Genomic DNA, 20,007 nt, shown 5'->3' with positions numbered 1-20,007 from the left:
CTCCCTGGCCCTGTCCATCAGCTCCTCATGACCAAGTCCAAGACTTTTGATCAGAACAAGGAGTGGGGTGAGATTGTTATCTCTAAGTGGTTTATTTCCTTCTGGGACCTAGGCTGAGTAGAGGAGCCCAAATATTATTTTTTCAATTGCTTTATCTTCAGGAGACAGTTTTAATAAACCTGAGTCTTTTATGGGTACAAAGCTAGCTTTTGATTTACAATACCTTTCTAGCAATCGCTTGGTGGGGAACAAAATGTCATTTGAAGGCAAGGGTATTTGGGGAGAGGGAAGTCTGAGCCTGCTTGAGTTTACTATGAGCCATGTGAAGGGATTAATCTTTAAACCCTCCACCTCAGGTTACCGAATAACAGGCACGGTTATTTTTGCAGGCCAGCATGTTCCCTGTAGCAGCCACTCACTCATTAACACTTCTGGAAGAGCTAAGTGTCCAGGTTAAACTCCAAATGCATTGCAAAACTATAGACCATGTCACTGAGACACCCTCATGGCTATGAACACTGATTTAATTAGTGAGTGAATATCAGAGCAGAAAGGACCTGATGGCATCTGATGTGGGAGGATCTGGGATGCCACCAATGTGGGAGGATCTGGGGTCAGATCTAGAGTTAATTACAGGCTTGCCTCTTAAGTGGATGTGAAATGACAGATGGTTCAGCCTTCTGGCCTCCATTCCTGACTGTGATGTCACCTGCTCTGAGTGGTTTGCTGAGGACAAAATGGGACAGTGTGCAGAAAAGCTAAGCATGATCCTCAGCCTCAGGCAAACACTTGCTAGATATTGGATCCCTCCATGGTTCTGGGGAGACCGTGGGGACCTGAACAGATGGTCAAGATAAAGGGCTTGGGCCTGTTTCACTGGTCTAGAAAGAGAGAGAAAATTTGGAGACAGGTCTTTATTGCCCAACATGAGACCTTCTGGAACCAGGACTGTCATGGCTAGAAATGAATCACATAGTGTGAGAGTCACCATCCCAGGTCCTTCTCGATCTACTTACAGCCCAATGGCCGCAGGACACAGCTGCCCATCAAGGCAGTGTACCCAGAGGTGAGGCATCTGTCGCCAACCCTCCATGCTTTTTATAAGAATTAAATGTAGGTCGAGCCACCCATTAGGTAACTGAGCCCTTTCCGGGACTATTCTAGTTGCCTTTGTATCCATTAAATGCCCTTTATTTTCCCAAACCTTCTCTGAATTTAAGGAGGCTCCCCTCCTCCTCCCTCTCTTTCAGCTCTCCCCAAAGGGGAGGGGTAGGGAGTGGAGGAAACCGAGATGCACTTTGAAGCAGTTTCCCTACACGCGGCCACACCGTGGGCTGGAGGTGCCACCTTCCTGCTCGGTTTAATGATCAATTTATTTCTGCCAGGAAGTCCTATCCAACCTGGTTTGACCCCCGTTCCTTCTAGCTCAGAGTGGGTGCCTGCTACAAGATGGCAGTGGACAACTCCACCAGTGGCCCCCACACTCTTGGGCCACAGCTGTTTGTGGCTGACATCATCGTCATCGTGGTGTACTTTGCCCTGAATGTGGCCGTGGGCATATGGGTAAGAGGACCGAACCCAGGTGTGGGAACTGAGTGGCACATCCTTGCGGCATCTGCGTCATCTCCTGGGGTGGCCTGTGCCCGCTGGGGTCCTGCTCCCAGCCCTGGGGTAGATTTGTTGGAGACTTTGACCAATCTCCTTTCTCTCTCTGGGCAATGGTTTCTCAACTCACGAAATAAGGAAGGGGAAGTCCTCTCTAAGGGGCAGGCATTACAGGAAGCTCATTGGGCTTTTATATAGCTGGGGGCCCCGGTGCAGAGTGTCGTCTTCTTGACCTCTGTCTCCCTGATTTTAAATGGGCTCCCAAGGCAAACATTTGCCTGAACAACAGAATCACAGGGGTTCCCAGTTGTCCTTCAGATCTGCTGGGTCAGAATCCAGAGACGGAAGGAGCATGCTGGGCTTGGTTATCCGGATTTTTAACAAGCTCTCCAGAGCATCAGTGTCCGCCATCTAGCCCAATTTATAAGCCAGTTTCTCTCATCCTTGATTAAAAAAAAAGGGACATGATCTGAGCCCATCCCAGAATTCAGTGGAATGGGGCCGCTGCTGTGCAGGTGCCATGCACATCGTTTGTCCTCCCACCGTGGTGGTGGGGTTTGTGGTGGTGGTGGTGGTGTTGGTATTAGTGGCTGTGGTGTTAGTGATGGTGGTGGTGATCACAGAGGTGTTGCTTTTGGCGGTGGTAGCAGTGATGGTTGTGGTAGCAATGGCAGTGATGGTGATAGTAGTGAGAGTGGTCATGGTCATAGTGGTGGTTGTGGTGGGGGCAGTGGTGGTGTTGGTCATAATGGTGGTGGTGGTGGCAACAGTGGTGGTTGTGATATTGGTGGTGATAGCGGTGGTAGTAGTAAAAGCAGCCACAACAGCAGCAGTAATTCAAATTTATTCTTTTGTGATTAAGTAGTAAATCATCATTGTGGCCATCAGGAAAGCTGGGCTGTAGTCTTGACTCTGTCTGTTACTTGGAGCTCGTTAGTTAACCTCTCTGGCCCCCAGTTTCCCCAAACACACAACATGGATATCTGTGCAGCCCACCTTCCAGGGCTCTTCCAAGGAGCATTGGGGGCTGGTGGATATGAGAATCTGGTGCCAGTCATAGAGGGCAATGTTCCTGGGAGTGTCAGTGGCTGGCACTGACACTTCAGAGGAGGGGCATCTGCGTGGTACAGAATAGGCGACTGAGCCTTTCTGGATGGGATCAGGTGAGAGCCAGGCCGGGAAGAGGAGTGAGAGGGCTTTCATGGCCAGCACTAGTGGGGAATTTAGTTGGAAGCACACACCTAAGAAAGGTGTTTGGGCATTTGAAGCCAGGCTCTATCCTGCTCAGTGACTTAGCCCTTGCTGGCCTGGACCCACCTCTCCCAGCTCAGCCTAGCTGGTGCCCAGGCAGCAGGGTCAGTGGAGTTGTGAAAGTTCCTTCACCAGCCCAGCCGGGTGCAGCTGGCAGAGAGCTATGAGCATATGCAGAAAAGAGCCACATGAGGAGGGTACGGGAACCAGATCCCACAGGGTGCTCGTGGCCCAGAGGCAGACAGAGCAAGCTGGGCAAGTATCACTCTGCAAAAGTGCTCTGATTGTGAGTTTAGAAGCACCAGGGGAGGGCCTTCGAGGAGGTGCTCCTGGGGGAGAGGACCATGAGTTAAACCTTTACATCTGTTAGAGTATTTGTTAACAAGTGACAGAAATCCTATTTCAAATGAGATTAAATAGTGAAGGAAATGTAATGGCGTCCTGCTGAAAAGTCCAGCAATAGGGAAGACTTCAGGTGTAGTGTGATCCAGGGGTTCACAGTATCATCAAGGCTGTGGCTACACTTCACTGTCGTTCTCTCAGCCTCTGTCCATGTGCGGCTTTGTCCTGGGCCCAGTTTTCTTCATGGAGGCAAGTTGCCCAGCTTAGTGATTGAGTCTGGATTTAAATTCTGACTCTACCACTTACTAGCTGGGTGTCCTTTCACCTCTGAAAGCCTTGGTTTCCTTGTTGGTAATATGGGAATGATTATGGTACCAGCTTCATGGGGCTGTCGTGAGGACTGAAAACTTCATACAGGTAAAGCATTTGGAACCAACTCTGCCACAAAGGGGCTCTCAGTGGACATTAACTAGGTATATGTGGCTGCCAGCAACCCCCAGAGCCTCAGCTTCCTTGTCTACCTCCCAGGAAGCCGGGAGCAATCCCAGCTACACTGACTACACCCTCTTAAGTAAGTGACTTTCCCTGAACGAAGAGTGACAGCTAAGGAATGTGATAGGCTCAGGGCCCCTGAAGGCTAGAGGTTGGGTTGGGACCACTTGAACCAATTGCTGGGAAAGACAAGACCCCCTGGAGAAGAAAAAGGGAAATAAGGAGACAATTGGCAATGCCCACTATATCCTTGAGAGATGAGAAGACATGTTAGAAAAAAGCACTAGTTAAAGCCAGAGCGACTCTGGGTCTGTGCGGTTCATAGCCTACGCAGTTGGATGTGGCTGTCCTTGCTAAGACTGTGGGAGTCTTCAGTACATTCGGTACAGCTGGATCACAGGGACAGAGAGAGAGTAGGGGGGGCTGGGGCTGGAGAAAGGCAAGAAGGAGCCACATCAAAAGCTTTGAATGGCAGATCCAGACAATTTGAAGAGGCTTAATCATCTTGAAAATGGGATGTTGGGCAATTAAAGTCAGAAAGAAAGTAGCCTATATAGTAATTGATATTTTGTAATTCAGCCTTATGTTATATGTACCTTGTGAAAAAGGAATGCGAAATATATATCTAAATACACCTCCTGTATCCCTCTTTTCAAATTTCTCCTATTTTCAATTTCATATCTTTTCAATTTCCCTCATCTGGATAGCACTAAATGGGGGCTTGAAAAAGCCACCTAATCACTGACCATTACTGAATGCTTGCCAGGTCCCAGGTGCCATTGTCAGCATGTTACATGTATCAACTCATTAAACCTAAGAAAAGCCCTATGAGAGAACTTTTAGGCCCTTGTTACAGAAGAGGAAACTGTAACTTTTAGGCCCTTGTTACAGAAGAGGAAACTGAGGCACATAGGTTAAGTCACTTGCCCAAAGTCACATGGCTAGGAGGAGCCAGGATTTGCTTCCAGGCAAATTTCAGATTTTTAATTTCATACACATGGAGCATAAATTTCTATACTCCACTCAAAAGAGCATGTATGAATATCCAATAATTTGTTGATAATTTGTTGAAATGTCGTAATTTGTTGAAATTTATCAAGAATATAAATATTAGAAATAAGACATTAAGGCCAAAGGGCTCGCAGATTCTGTGGCTAAAAGTCCTAATCAGGAGGCAAAAAAAGACAGCCCAGCTCAGTGGCTTACTATGGAATGATCTCAGGGAGGTCAAAACTTAGACTTGACCTTTAGGGCCACAGTAACTGCCCTGAGGCTGTTTAGAGTGTCAAGGATAAGAAACATGGGGGAGCCTGGCTCAGCCAGCTGTTCACAGTCATCGGCTCTCTGTTATGTCTATGTCCATCTCTCCCCCAGGCTAAGAGCTCCCCCAGGGGGAGCTACTCAGCGGGGCTGGGTGATGGTCTGGAGTAGGCTGGAAATGAGTGAAGTCCTGGAGAAGCTGACTGCTGTGCCCAGGGATAGGGGTGGCAAGCTGTGGGTGGGGAGCTGGCTGGCTTTCTTCATTTTTTTAAATTGAGTAATATTCACAAAACATAAAACTCACCATCTTAACCATTTTGAAATGTACGATTCAGTGGCACTTAGTACATTCACAATGTTGTGCAATCATTACTTCTGTCTAGTTCCAAAACATTTTCATCACCCAAAAGGAAACCCCATACCTATTAGCAGTCATTCCCCACTCTCTTCAGCCCCTGGCAAACACTAATCTACTTTCTGTCTTTATGAATTTACCTATTCTAGACATTCATATAAATGGAGCCACACCACATGTGGCCTCTCTTTTACCTGACAGAATGTTTTCAAGGGTCACCCATGTATTAGTACTTCATTTTTTTATGTTTATATAATATTCCATTGTGTGGAGAGACCACGTTTTATCCATTCGTCAGCTGATGGACATTTGGGTTGTTTCCACCTTTTGGCTATTTTGAATACTGCTGCTATGAACACTCATGTAGGAGTTTTGTCTAAACACCTGTTTTCAGTTCTCTTAGATATGCACGTTGGAGTAGAGTTGCTGGGCCATAGGGTAATTGTATGTTTAACTCTCTGAGGAACTACCAGACTATTTTCCTCAGCAGCAGCACCATTTTCCAGCAATGCATAAGGGTTCCAGTTTCTACCTCTGTTCTTGCAGGCCTCCTGTCGAGCCAGCAGGAACACGGTGACTGGCTACTTCCTGGCGAGCCGAGACATGACATGGTGGCCGGTAAGTGCACCCTGACTCCTCCTTCCCCTCCTTCCAGTGGAGCCACATTTGACCTCTAAGTCAGCCAGCATCTGCATCCCTGAGGTCACTTCCCAGGCCGGCTCAAGCAGGTGGTGATGGGGCAGGCTGAAGCTGGCAAGGGGTCCCAAAGCTGCGGGTGTTGGGGTGGGGTGCTGGAAATTGTATGAAGGGCAGGGACTTTGGGGTCTGGGTGGGCCTGCAGCTGATTCTTTTTGCTCTCTCTTCTCCAGATCGGAGCCTCCCTCTTTGCCAGCAGTGAGGGTTCAGGCCTCTTCATCGGACTGGCGGGCTCTGGCGCAGCGGGAGGACTGGCTGTGGCAGGCTTTGAGTGGAATGTGAGCTCCAAGATGGCAGGCGTAGACTATGGGAGGGCACAGCCACATTGAAAGCCCTGGATAGGGGCTCCATTGGAGTGTACCCCTAGATGGCCAGAGGGGCATCTCCCAGCAACTTGGGTCAGCCAATGTCCAGACGGTCTCTGTGCAGTGGTATTTGTGGAGAAGTCTGGTCTTCAGAATGTCAAAGTACTGAACAAACCAGCAGGAAAAAAGCTGTTAGCCTTGGCCCCCAGTCATCTGTTTACAGAAATGCAAGGAGGAGAAAGGGCTGCCTCAAGTTCTAATGGCAAGTTAGGCCTCTATACCCTGGTCCCAGTTTCATTTCTGGAGCAGGGCTTGTGGGAGCTGTGCCCACTTTTTTTACCTGCCTCTGTCTCCCACAGGCCACATACGTGCTGCTGGCCCTGGCGTGGGTGTTTGTGCCCATCTACATCTCCTCAGAGGTGAGCCTGCTCCTGGGGCCTCAGGGTGGCCTTACCTGGGTCTGGGCCTTGGTCCAATTTGGTGACAGTGATGGGCAGGACCCCCTGGCTTCATTCACAAGTCAGTGAACCCTCAGAGCTTGATTCGTTATTAATCCAATTAACATTCCTATCAACTAACAAAGGCAGGTCCCCTGGGAGCCTAGGTACATGTCTGCTGGTTTCAAATGCCCTTGCATGCTGCATCTTAGGGATGATACTCCATCTACCTGGGCACATAGCGCACACCTGGGCTACACATCTTGATGGCACACCTGGGCAACACTGTCTTTGACTTTGCCTGCTCCTTTGGCCCCAGCTGAGCAGTCTAAGTCCAGCAGATTCTATTTCCTGGATCTCTCTCAGTCCCTGCTCGGTCCCTCATAGCCACCTTTCCCATCCAGCCTCAACATAACTCATCTGGATTTGTCATAATAGCTTCTAAACTTGTCCCTCTGTCCCTAGCCATGAACCCTCCAATCAGTTCCTCAGATCAGCCCTGAAGAGGCAATATAAGCCTGCCATTCCCTAAAACCTTTATGATATGGTCAGAGACCCTAGCCTGGAATTCAAGGCCCAGTGTAGGCTGGGGTCTTGCCCTTGAGTAGCTCCCAGCCCTGAATGCTGGGCATGATCTTAGGGGAGTGCTTAACCCCTGCCCCTCATGCCTCCCCCAGATCGTCACCATGCCTGAATACATCGAGAAGCGCTATGGAGGCCAGCGGATACGCATGTACCTGTCTGTCTTGTCTCTGCTGATGTCCGTCTTCACTAAGATATCGGTGAGCTGCCCCCACCCCAGCTTCCAGCCAGCATTGCTTGAAAACCTCCGCTGTGGAGGACCCTCAAACAGACTTGACATCTTCTCACCCATCTCTGCCTTGTTTAACAGCTGGGGGAACTGAGGCCCAGAGAGGGACGATGACTTGCTCAGGGTCAAACTAAGAGTTTGTGACAGCTGGTTCAGGGCCCTCACAGTGTAGGCTCAGCAGCCAACATCGTTGGGGCAGAATGTAGGTCCTGTCGCTCCTGCTTTTCCTCAGATTCTAGATAGGGGCGTGTCAGGGGGTTTCCCAGTATCAGGGATTGGTGGTGGGGTCCCAGTTCCACCTCCCTTCTTCCCTGGGCCTACACCGAGGTGAGCCAGGACTTCCCACTAGGGGGCGCGGAAAGCCTTTGCAGTCTGGGCATTTCAGAGGCCACATGGAGCCGACCTCCTGCCTCGCTAGTGGCTGGTCGGCTCCATCACAAACTGATCCCTAGCAGCACTCTCCTGGCATTGGGGTGCAATTGCAGTAGGAACCTCCAGGCTTCTTTTCCTTGGGGGTCTGGGTCTGGTCCTGCTGGAAAGTTAAGAGCAAAAAGCACACCAGAATGTCCATCGGAACTCGCTGATGGCTTGTTTTGTCCAAGCCCCTGATTTTATATAGGGAAACCAAGGCCCAGGGAGGAAATATAACTTGTCCCAAGCCTACTGGTGACTTCATGGCAGTGCCAAGCCTTCTGGTTCTCATTCCCCCAGCCCTTGACCCCTAGGGCTTTCTAGCCTCCTTCTGCCCCAGCTTCTGACAGGGCTCAGGAGGCAGGGGTCCTGAGCCTGAGGCCTGGGTTGGCCTGCTTCTGGCTGAGTGAACTTGGACAAGACCCTGAGCCTTGCTTACCAAACGTGGAGGACTGGCTATGCCTGGCTCATGCAGCGTCTGTAGGGGGTTGACGAGAGCTGGAGAGTGCTTAGTGAGGCCCAGCTTTCTCCCCAGTGGCAAAGTCACCTCATGGGTCCTCTTCAAATTGCCTTTGGGACTAGGCAAACCCAGAGATGTCATTGATTTTGTGGAGGCTTAGAGGCAGAGGCCTCGATGGTTGTCCAGGAGCCGCAGGCAGGGCTTCCTAGAAATAAGGCCCTGGAAGGGTGACTGCTTCTCAGTGGCCCCAGGGCAGGCCTGGGGTCTACCTGGAACCCTCACTGGGCCCCAACTTGGGGTCTGACCCGACATTTGACCTGCCCTTCCCCAACCTTGGGCTGGAGACCCTGGGAGCTTTGGCCGAGCCTCTACCTGTGCTGTGCGTGTACAGGACGACTCCATGGGAGCCCAGAGCATCTTGTTCTTGTGAGCAAGTTTCCCAGGTTAGTTAGCAAGCAAACATCATACAGCCTTCCATGTTAGATGCTGTCAGAGTATCATCAGAGGTTTTCTTTCTTGGGGTTTCCCTTTAGAGACCAGAGGACCTGGCTTTGCACTGCTCTTGAGGCCCAGGTCAGAATTTTCCATTCATTCTCCTCCTTCCTCTCACACATTTCCTAGCTCCCTATACCAGCCATCCTGCTAGAACAAGGATACAGAAAAAATAAGACCTGATCCCTGCTCTCCATGGGCTGGCACTGCAGTGGGTGGCAGATGTTTACACAGGGAGGACAAGCATGGACCTCAGAAGAGAGGCGTTGGCAGAGCTTGCTGAAGGTGGCATTTGCATGGAGCTTTAATGGAGAAAGGGACACAGAGGAGGGAATGGGGAACAAATGCCAAGGAGAGGTGGCGTGGTGTGGGATGTGTCTGGGGATGGTCAGGTCAGGGCGCCTAGACTCTAGGGGTCTCTAAGTCAGACATTTCTGGGGACCAGAGAGGAAACTGTGAGTAGGAGCTGGGAGTGAGGTGACAGAGAATAGTGGAGACTGAGGTGAACCAGATACCATGCTCCAGCATCCACACAAAACAGACCTGTGTGTTGCGTTTGGCTCTCGGGCTGACAGTGTCCCATCCCTGGCCTAGAGGGCTGCAGTGAGGGATGAGGCTGGGGTTCTATTTAGTAAGGGGTTGAAGTACCCAAACAACATTGAGGGCTTTAAGCAGCGTATGTCATTGTCAGGTTTACATTAATGCCTCTAGCTCCTCTCAGAGGACAGACTGGAAGGGATAGAGGTGAGAAGAAAGGGGGGCCCCAGTGGAGTCTGGTGAGGCAGAGCTGTGGGCCTAGGGAGTTCTTTTATCCCGTTTCATCCTGTTGATATTCTGTGGTAGGGTTTATATCTCACACTCAGAGCAAGCTAAAGTGAGTGGTTTGGGTGGGACTTCCAGAATGGTGGAGGGTTTAAGCAGGAGAGTCCTTAGAGACTATCTTGTCCTGCAACCTTAGTTTACAGATGAGACAATTGAGACCTAGAGAGTGGCTGTCACTTGCTAAAGGTCACAATGAATCAGGCAGAGATCACAGAACCCGGCTCTGCCTCCCAGGCCAGGGGCCCAATCACTGCCAGGACATAACACTTCAAACTTTACTTTGTGATGGGGGCAATTCAGTTTACCCACCTATAAAATGGGGAGCAACCACTGACGTTAAGGCTGGAGCTTCAGCATCAAAGCTGGGGCTGCCTGGATGAAGCAGAGAGGGAGTACTTATTGTTGGGCTTGGTTTGGGAGGACCTGGGGCCATCCTGACTGATGGCCCCGGGCTGAGGCTGTTTGAAGTGCATGCACCCAGAGGTCCTGACCTCACTGAGCTGAGCCTCAGGAATGCCTCGTGTGCCTGCACTTACAGTTCCCATCCCAGCTGCAACCTGTCCAGACAGACACCACGGGGCTCGCCTGCTGCCAAATCTTCGGGGGGACCCTGATCTGCAGAAAGAACATGCCATGGCAGGATACAGAGATTACTACACTGACCCTCAGATGGGGTTAGGGGGAACCGAGGTCCAGCTCTATCATTGTGTGGCTCTGGGCCATTTTAACCTCTTGAAAATAGAGGAACCTGGCATGACATCCCAGGCCACTTGGAGTAAAGGCCAACCATGGCCTACAGAGTCCATCAAGATGCAGTCCCTGCTACCTTGCTGACCTCACTCCTCTCTCTCCTCCCTCTTGCACATGGCACGTTAGCCACACTGGCTTCCTTGCACTCCCTTGAACATGGCAGCCACAGTCCTACCTCAGGGGCTTTGCACTTGCTGTGGCCTCTGCCTGGAGTCTTCTTCCCTTGGATATCTACGTGGCTCACTCTCTCACCTCTCTTCAGTCTTCCAAATTTCACCTTCTCAATGAGGCCTACTCCTGCCCTAGCAGGTCCAGATGCCCTTACCTGCTCCCTCTTTTTCATACATGTATTATCTTCTGGTATGCTAAATAATTTACTTAGAATGTCTGTTGTCTGTCTCTCCTATTTTTTTCTCTTTGCTCATTGATGTATCTCTAGTCCCATCTCATGGGATCTGAATGAAATAATATATACCAGGGATTAGCTAATTTTCTTTTTACTAAAGGACTAGATAGTAAATATTTGTGGCTTTACAAGGCACATGCAAACTACAGCTGACCCTTGAACAGCATGGGCTTGAACTGCACAGGTCCACTTATACACAAATTTTTTTCAACAAATATATAACTGGCCCTCTGTATCTGTGGGTTTTGCATCCACATTTGGGAGTCTGAGGATGCAGAGGGCTAACTGTATGCATTGTTCTTACATAATTTTATATAAGGGACTTGAGCATTGGTGGACTTTGCTGTCTGCGGGGTCCTAGAATCAGTCACCTATGGATACAGAGGGACGGTATTTAAATCTTTGGGGAGTCAGAAGTTATACTTGAATTTTTGACTGTGTAGGGGTCAGTACCCATAACCCCATGTTGTTCAAGGGTCAATTGTATTCAACATTGCTGTTGGAGTGAAAAAAACAATACTAATGGGTGTGACTGGATTTGGGTCTGTGGACTCCAGTGTGCCAACCCCTGATGTATGTTTGGTGACTATTTACTGAGTGCCTGTGGTGTGCCAGGCCCTGGGTGTGCCCGGATGATGAATGTATTTTTTGCTCTCAGGGAGCTTATGTTTCAGATAGATGAAATAAATAAACAGACCAATATTATTATAATAAATAGTAAAAGTGTGATTAAAAAAAATGCAGGGCTGAAATTTAAAATGAGGGAGCAGGAGGAGTAGGGACCAGGCTTGCTTTAGAGAGAGTGGTCTGGGAAGAAAATGCTGGGCTTGCTGTGGCTTAAGGAAGCTGGTGGGGCTGGAGCATGTGGAACCAGGAGCTCTGGGAGAGGATGAGCAATGGCAGCAGGGGAGGAACAGCCAGATGGTGCAGGTGATGTGGATGGATTTTATTCTGCAGAGACCTCTGCTTTTCCTCTGAATAAGCCAAGTGCTAGAGGGACCAGTGAGGGGCTTCCAAAAAAAATGGGGCCCAGGGTGGGGACAGTGGAGGTGGGAGGAGTATTTTGGAGAGACAATCAACAGCAGTGGCTGGGTGCAAGGAGTGTGGCAAAGAAGATTCCAGAACCCCAAAGAAACGGTGATGGCCTCTACAGAGATGGACAAAGTTTGGGAGTAGGTGCCACTGGCATGATTTAGAGGGGAGTCACATGGTAAACTTGTGGTAAATGTCAGTACAGGGACCATCCCAGCTTCTCTGTTACCTCATGAAGGAAAGGAAAAAAGGGGGTGCTGTATAGCGAGGTGGCCAGTGTAGGGGCAGGGTGAGGGCCCAAGCAAGGGGTGGCATGTGCTCATGGAGAACTTGGGGCCCAAGAGACAGCCCAGCCTGTAAATTAACTCAATGGGACAGCTCCCCTCTCTCTCTCTCAGCCTGGCTCCATCTTGTGTCCTGGGCTCATGGTTTCTGCAAGCTCCATGAGATGGTTCTAGAATGGGGTCTGCTTTCTCTGGGGACCTAGAAGCTCATGGTCCCCAGGGTCAGCCCAGAGGGAAGGCTGCATCCTTGGGCCCTCCCTCATGACTATGGGGCTTTAGGCAAGTTTTTTCACTTCACAGTAGTGCCTCCTCTGTGAAGGGTACTAGATCATGACGACCACCTCAAAGGATGCGGAGCGTTGGATGAGACACTGAGCTCAGGGCAGCATGTGGCACACATGCAGGTTTTCCAAGTACCTCAGTGGAGACTTCCTGGAAGAAGGCAGTCTTAGAGGGTGGCACAGTTTCTGGGTATGAGATGAGAGGAAGAAGCCCCTGAAAGTAAAAGGCGTTGCATAGGCATGGCCTTACATTTGGGGAAGAAGGCACGGGAGATAGTAAGGACAGTTGGTGAGGAATGACTTTGGGGTCAATCACATGAGCAAGTGGATGGCCCTGAACATCAGCCTGTAAGCAGTGGGGAGCCACAGCAGGTTTCTGAGTGAGGGTGAATCAGTGGTTCTAGCCCAGTAAGGCCTTGGCTTGCCTTGTGCCCTTGAGAGTTGGCTTTCCTTTGAGACTTGGTTCCCTGCTGCCATCTTTTTGATTTTCTTGCCAAGGTTTTGCCACTGTGGACAAGTTCTTCGGTCTTGGCCTCTCCATCTGTGCCCATAGGGAGTTAGATGCTCTTGGGCCACCAGGGAAGGAGACACAGGAGGGTTGGCTCCCTCAGGTGCCACTTCCCTTCCCCTCCTCCAGCCTCTCCTGCTGGCAAGATGTCTGCAGAGGCCAGCAGAGATGGAGGAGGCTAAGTGCTCTCACCACTGGCACAAGTTCCAATGTTGTCTCCACATCTACTCCCCTATTTTACAGATAAGGGCCACTGAGGCTTAGGAGGTAAAATGACCTGCTGGAAGCCACCTGGCTGGGACAGAATCCACCAGGGACACAGACCCAAGTCCCTATGGCTCTGGGTTTAGGGCTCTTAGCTTCTACCAGGCTGCAGCTTGCCTGGGCCCCCAGGAGATAGAACTCGGCCTCCAGGAGAGGTCAGGTTGGACTGCGTGACGGGCCAGATGTCACCTAAAATTCCTCATCTGGGGAATCCCTGGAGCCTGCAGGCAACTGCACACTCACCGGTATACTTCTAACAGCAGCAGCAGGCCCTCACTAGATGCCATGTAGGATCCTGGAGGGAAGACAGCAGTTAATGTCCCACCTCCACACCTTCACCTGTGCTGTTCTTGTTGCCTGTCAGACTCCTCATTGTTCTTTGGGGACTACCACCATGGAAGAAGGAAGGAAGAACTGTCTCTGAGGGCTAGAAGGGTGAGGGAGCAGGGCATCTGGGGAGACTTGAGCTTTGAAAGATGAGATGCAGACTGCGTGAGTCAAGGCCTGGAGGCAGCAAAGTGCTGGTGTGGGATGGAGGCTAATCTGGTGTGACCAGAGTCAACTGTGCTAAAAGGGGTATGTGGCCTGGGATCCATGGAGGGGTCTTCAGCAGTGTCTAGAGATAACCAGGTAGAAGGAAGGGGCCTCTTTCTAGAGCCCCTCTACCCTTGGCCCTCTCTTACCTGGCAACTCCAATCTCTGGTATGTGCTTGGTTCTGATCTTGGAGAAGTCCTTTCCCCTTCCTGTGCCTCAGTTTCTCCTCTGATCTCATGGGGGCTGGAGGCAGACATCCTCCAACACACACACACACACACACACACACACACACACACACACACACACACACGCACACACACACGCACACAATGCCGAAGCCACGGCCAGAGTGAGAGGCCACTGTTCTCTATACTGGCTGGTCTCCTCTCCAAGTGAAGATGGAGGAGGAACCTGGAGGGAGAGGTGCAAGAATGTAGGCTTTGGGTGAGACCCAGTTTCCACCTGGGCTCTGTGTCCCTGAGGTCTGAGAAGCAGGGGGTCCATAAGCCTCACTCTGAGCAGTGCTGGGTGGCTCCAAGTTGAGCCAGGTGCTGGGGTGGCTTGAAAGGGCTAGGGACCCTGGCCTTGTGCAGATTGGCCCCATAGCCTCTCACAGCCTTCTCAGGAACTTCTTGGCCCCAGAGAATTGATTTCAGGTTGAAATAAAGTCCATTGACAGAATAGCAGGTTTGGAAACTTGGGGAGGTGGGCGGAGCCCTGTGCTCAGCCCCCAGGTCCCATAGGACAGGGTCCTGCATCCTGCTCTCTGGGTGCCCACTTCGCGGTTGGGGAGGAGTACAGTCTAGAAGGCCTGGTCCAGTGCTCACCCTGGGGCTATGATTTCTGACCCACATGCATGCATCCTGGGACATCGGGGGCTGTGTCTAGTCCAGCCCCTGGGGACCAGCTTCGGCCTAACGCAAGGTCTTGGCTTCAGTTCCAACCCTACTGGGGGAGGGGGCAGTAAGTAAGACTTGCCTCTGTTCCCCCAGCCTGCCCCTGGCACATATCTGATCTTTTCTCTGGGGACCCTGCCTAACAGGGAGCAGAGAACAGGAGGTATAACCAGACAGACCAAGACCTAGAGACCGAGACATATGCACCTGTTTTCTGAGGCTCACTAGTTTTTGTGGCCCTTCTCCAGGAAGCCCTCCTCATCAAGGACCTCCTGGGTACTGAAGGGACAGAGTTCTTCCCATCATATTCCAGGCAGCTGCCAGATTCAATAACAAAACTGCTCCCTGGTGGGCATCGACCACTTAGGACTTTATTAACAATAGCCACATGCCCTGCACACAGCTTATCCACAGCCAGGACCTCCTCCCACCCTCATCCAACCCCTGGCGTGTGGGGAGGGTATCCCTTTTTCATCCAAGGGCATTGAGGCCACTGGGTGAGTGAGTGGCGGAGTCGGGGCTTACTTGTGCTCTGGGTCCTGAGGTCACCTCAGGCCTTGGCACAAGACTCCTTTCCCATTGCAGATTGACCTGTACGCAGGGGCTCTCTTTGTGCATATCTGCCTGGGCTGGAACTTCTACCTTTCCACCATCCTCGTGCTCATCATCACAGCCCTGTACACCATTGCAGGTATGGCGCCTGGGCAGGGTCGGGCAGGGGTCCCGGAGAGAGGGAGCCCGACCACTGGGCCCGGCATTGGTGCAGCTGGGTAACATGTGTTGGAATACGAGAGGCTAGGGGCATGAGCAGGAGGCAGAGGGCCACCTCCTCCCACAGCCTGGGACATGGCCGGTTTAGTCAGACAAGAGATTTATAGTTAGGCTTTAGAGATTTATAGTTGCTTTGTCCCACAGCTCACCCACCTGTGGAAGGGCAGGGAACACAGATGTGAACAGCTGTCCTCCCTGGAGCTCTGGAGTTGCTTCCCTGTCCCTCTTCCCTCAAAGCCAGGGCTCCCTTGTTTCCTCCCACAGGAGGCCTGGCTGCTGTGATCTACACGGACGCCCTGCAAACGATCATCATGGTAGTGGGGGCTGTCATCTTGACTATTAAAGGTGAGGGTTTGTGGGCTGTGGTGGGGCTGACCCCAGCAAGCCCTCTGAGGTCTGGGTGCTGCCCTTTTGGAACCCAGGTGTCAGCACTCGGGGGAGAGGATGGCTCGCACAGTCATGAAGCAATTAGCTGGCCTTCGCTGGGTGATGGAGGCTGCCTGCTCCTCTTCCGTCCGTGCTGCTCAGCTGCATTTCTGTCACCAGCTCCTGGCCAGTTAGGGTCTGGTTCAGAGCTGACTAAGGAACACAGGGCTGGCCGCACCCACCCTGCTCAGGGCTTGAGGGTGAGGTGGGGCCCAGGAAGGATGTGCAGACACAAAATTAGGAGACCGCAAAACTGCTGGGGCATCCACTCCAATCGTTTAGAATGATATACAAGATCTCAAGAAGTGCTGCTACAGCCTGCTGCACAAAGGAGGGGAGGAGAGCAGGGAGTTTAGACAGATTCTGTGATACTGGTCTGGGAACAGGGGGGAAGCTCAGAGGGCTGTCCAGATAGGTAGTGGACTCTCTGTCCTTGGAAGTATGCAGGCAGAGCCAGGAGGATCCCAGAGAGGGTGAACAGAAGCATTTTAAGTCTCTTCCAGACTCAGAGTCTAGGATCCTGTGGCTTGGCAATTTCCAACTCATGTAGTGTTTGTACCTTTGCTCTGAGCACTCATACTAACCTGGCCAGCAGTGATGATGGGGGCCCAGACTCCGGGCAGCAGGCTTCCTGGAAAGGCAGGTGGGCGAGCTGAGACTGGGGTTTGCCTATGTCCAGGCTTCTGGGTATCTGCTTCATCAGATCAGGGGTCCATGTCCCTGTAACTCACTGCAGCAGAGGGACCCAGGCAGCTAGGCCCAATCTCAATGGAGGGGAGTGATCGCAGAAACCACAGATGGGCCAGGGCTTGGCCATGCAGGGCCAGCCTCGAGGTAGACGGGAAAAGTGATAGGCTTAAGAGGAACGACCCCTGGCTGGCTGGGTGGCCTTGGTCATGTTCCTGCCCTTCCTGGGACCTCTATTTCTTTTTTAAGTGTACATCACTGCCAGCCATTCTCAGCTCTGCCCAAAGTATGTCCTTCAGAAGCCCCTGCATCAGGACCTTAACATTTCAGACTCCTCAGAAGGTCCTCAAACATCAAGAAAAAAGACTTTTGCTTCCTTGAATTATCAATTTGAAGCCTGGCAGAGAACCCCTTGCCCAAGATCAACCAGCATCCAGAAGCCAAGAGGACACTGGGCTGCCCATGTGCAAAATAATCATTTAATAGTATTATTTTAAATACAAATAAAATAGTCATTTGAATTCACCTTTTTCGAATACCCTCTACCCTCCACACCTTTCCAGACACTGGGAAAGGTGAAGTGGGAAAAAGTCAAGTTTGATGTATTAGGAAGTTCCTTGTGAGATGAGGACAATGGGGGCTACCGGCCGCCAACCCATCCCTGTCCCGCCCCAACCCTACCAGCTTTCAACCAGATCGGTGGGTACGAGCAGCTGGCGGCAGCCTATGCCCGGGCCGTCCCATCCAAGACCATCACCAACGCAACCTGCCATTTGCCACGTGCAGACGCTATGCACATGTTCCGAGACCCCTACACAGGGGACCTCCCATGGACTGGAATGACCTTTGGTCTGACCATCATGGCCACCTGGTACTGGTGCACTGACCAGGTAAGTGTCATCATCGTTGCTTGCACCACCTTCCTGTCTTCCAGGGTGGGCTCTTGAGGGTCTGGGCAGCCCATATGCTAATCCCTCGTGCGGCCCCACAAACATACACCTGCATGGTGAGTCTGAGCTAGGGCAGAGGCCGCAGATGGCCTGGCTCCAGGCCTGGGGACAGGGTACTAGGGGTCTTTGCTGTCTCGGGGGGCCTGAATCCTTCGTTTAGAATCAGATGAGGCCCACTGGCCACCGCCCGTCCTGACCTTCAGGTGCTTAGACTGGGAAAGTTTGGAGTATGGGATTCCCAAGGGACTTGGGTGTGCCTCAGTGGCCCTGCCATCGGTCATGGGCCTGGCATTTCGGGCCAGCTTTGGGCTCCCAGGATCCGGCAGTGTGCGGGGCATGAGGCCACCCTTGGCCTGCCAGAGATGGGGGACTGCTTTCCTGGTAGAGCTCTGGGTGCCCTCTGTAACAGGGCGGTACCGTGGGGGTCCTGGGGTCCTCAACGGCCGTGGGAAGCCATCTTTATCCCTGGTACCTGAGGCAGGGACTCCATAACGGTGGAACTGCTGGCCCTGTGAGAGAGAGAGCAGACAGAATGAGATCCCAAGGAGTATCTTCATCCCTCTCCACGGGATTCTCACTAAGCAGGTGCAGCCAATACACTTGGGTTTGCTTTTTGGCCCTGCGACTCACTAACTGGTAGTCCTAGACAAGTTTGTTTCACTACTTTGTGCCTCAGTTTATCCCTGTTATATGGGTTGTGATAAGGCAAGTTCCCACTGTTCCTCAATGCCCCTGCTTTAGCCTCTTACATCTGTAAATGGGGCTGAATCAGGTTGACAGAAGCAGTGCCTTGATCTGGGTTCATAGTTCTGGTTGAGTGCAGTGGGGTAGGTCTTCTTCTGGAATCTGACTCTAGACCTCTCTGAGTCATAAAGGCACCAGGTGACCTCAGACAGTCACTTCCCTTCTCTAGGCAGAAACAGATGATGCCCCCTACTCTGCTTGCCTTGGAAGGTCTTTGGCAGTTTTAGGTACCACTTAGGTTGGAAGAGGCCTCGTGAAGTAACAGCCTCAGTGGGCAAAGGCCTGATGACCATCCTTGCCTCTAGACCAGCACCCCTGACATCCCCTCCATGGGAGAGAGGCAGCCAGGCCCGAGGGCCAGCCCAGCCCAGTCACTGTGGAGTAAATGGGGACAGCCTCCCTGTGGGTTGGGTAGGCTCAACCAGTTCCATTCATAGGCTGCAACGCTGAAGCCCAGAGGGCAGGACCGGGATCTCCATGCGGAGTAAGCGACTTCTCATGGGGCCACGGCTGCCTATACAGTGAGAGGAGTGCTCAGAGGGCTCTCCTTCTCCCAAGAAGTAGGTGCTCAGTGTGCATTCACCGAAAGACCCTCCCTGGGCTGTGATAGTGGGAAGCAATCTAGGTTCGGAGGCTTTAGAAAACCCAGGATGCTGGGCCTCAGTTTTCCCTTTTGTAACATGGTGCCCCAAGATTCCCACATCAGCAAGCCTGGGTGGGCGAGTTGCTGGTTGAAAGGCTGGCTGTAGAAGGTGTGCTAGGGGTGTCTTAACTGTCCTGCTGGGCCAGCCCGTGCCCCTTTCCTCTCCACTCAACACAGGCCTGGCGTGGCACTGGCATCTCTGGGCGGGGTATCATTCAGGAGATTTTCCCATGAAGGCCTAGTGAGTCAGCACATTGGGCCTGGCCTTAAGTTCAGGGGACCTCCCATGGACTGGAATGGGTTCAGGGCTGAATGGGTCTCACTGCCTAGACATGAGGGTCACATAGGAAGGCAGAGGTGAGATACTGTTGACCCCAAGGTGGTTGGTCCAGAGTACCACTGACATTGGTGGCCCACAGCCTCAGCTTACCTCCCCATCCTCCTCTTGCTTAGTCTGGATCTGCTGGAGGGGTAGCTGGGCCTTGGTCCAGAACACCCACAAGGCAGGAACTGGTGCACTGGGTCCTGTCTGCCTGGTCCTTCTGGTCCTGCTCTGCTGTGACCCTCACTAGCAACCGAAGGCTCTGGAGGGCTAAGTCTACTCAGCCCTGGGCCAGGGCCCCCATCCAAGACGCTCAGTCTGGTCAGCGCCAGGTGGAGGCTCTGTGTGCTGGGACCATGAATGCTTCTCATTTTCTTCTTTAGACTTCCTTCCACTATCTCCTAGCTCATTCACAATGCATAGGTAACACTCTTGTAATCAGAAACAAACAAAACCCGTAAAACAGGAGACCTGATGGGGTCTCCTGAGCCTCAGTTTCTCTACCTATAGAACAGGGCAGCAGTACCAGTCCTGTCTGCTTCTCAGGGCCAGCCGCCAAGAGCAGAGAATGAAATAATAGAATATGATGTGCAGGGTTTTAGGGAAATGCTTCTCTTCTCCCATGAAGAGTAACCCTGGGTTCTTGTAATCATAAAATATCAGAGGGGAAGGGTCTACAGAGAACCATGTCTAACTCCTTCATCGTCCAAACAGGGAAACTGAAGCCCAAAGTGAGGCAAGGACTTGTCCCAAGTCACTAGAAGCT

The 20,007-nt window shown here is 51.8% G+C and overlaps 2 protein-coding genes across 2 annotated transcripts in view; one reads left to right on the top strand and one right to left on the bottom strand.

The window, feature by feature from the left end:
• The first annotated feature begins 1,416 nt into the window (after positions 1-1,416).
• SLC5A10 (solute carrier family 5 member 10) overlaps positions 1,417-20,007 on the top strand; it is a 62,819-nt gene continuing 44,228 nt past the window's right edge. Inside the window, exons 1-8 of the mRNA XM_011359052.2 lie at positions 1,417-1,563; positions 5,852-5,923; positions 6,175-6,279; positions 6,666-6,725; positions 7,421-7,525; positions 15,284-15,389; positions 15,734-15,814; positions 17,267-17,472. Coding sequence (XP_011357354.1) covers positions 1,450-1,563; positions 5,852-5,923; positions 6,175-6,279; positions 6,666-6,725; positions 7,421-7,525; positions 15,284-15,389; positions 15,734-15,814; positions 17,267-17,472 — 849 coding nt within the window. The 5' untranslated portion in view covers positions 1,417-1,449. The remainder of the gene's footprint in view (positions 1,564-5,851; positions 5,924-6,174; positions 6,280-6,665; positions 6,726-7,420; positions 7,526-15,283; positions 15,390-15,733; positions 15,815-17,266; positions 17,473-20,007) is intronic.
• The window catches only part of FAM83G (family with sequence similarity 83 member G), a 29,316-nt gene continuing 26,351 nt past the window's right edge, over positions 17,043-20,007 (bottom strand). Inside the window, exon 6 of the mRNA XM_011359051.2 lies at positions 17,043-18,041. Within this exon, the coding sequence (XP_011357353.1) occupies positions 17,649-18,041 (393 nt within the window). The 3' untranslated portion in view covers positions 17,043-17,648. The remainder of the gene's footprint in view (positions 18,042-20,007) is intronic.

The sequence above is a fragment of the Pteropus vampyrus genome, unplaced genomic scaffold (genome assembly GCF_000151845.1).
Source record: "Pteropus vampyrus isolate Shadow unplaced genomic scaffold, Pvam_2.0 Scaffold44, whole genome shotgun sequence".
Taxonomy (NCBI): domain Eukaryota; kingdom Metazoa; phylum Chordata; class Mammalia; order Chiroptera; family Pteropodidae; genus Pteropus; species Pteropus vampyrus.
The sequence above is the reverse complement of the archived record's forward strand: the minus strand, read 5'-3'. Positions and strand labels throughout refer to the sequence as shown.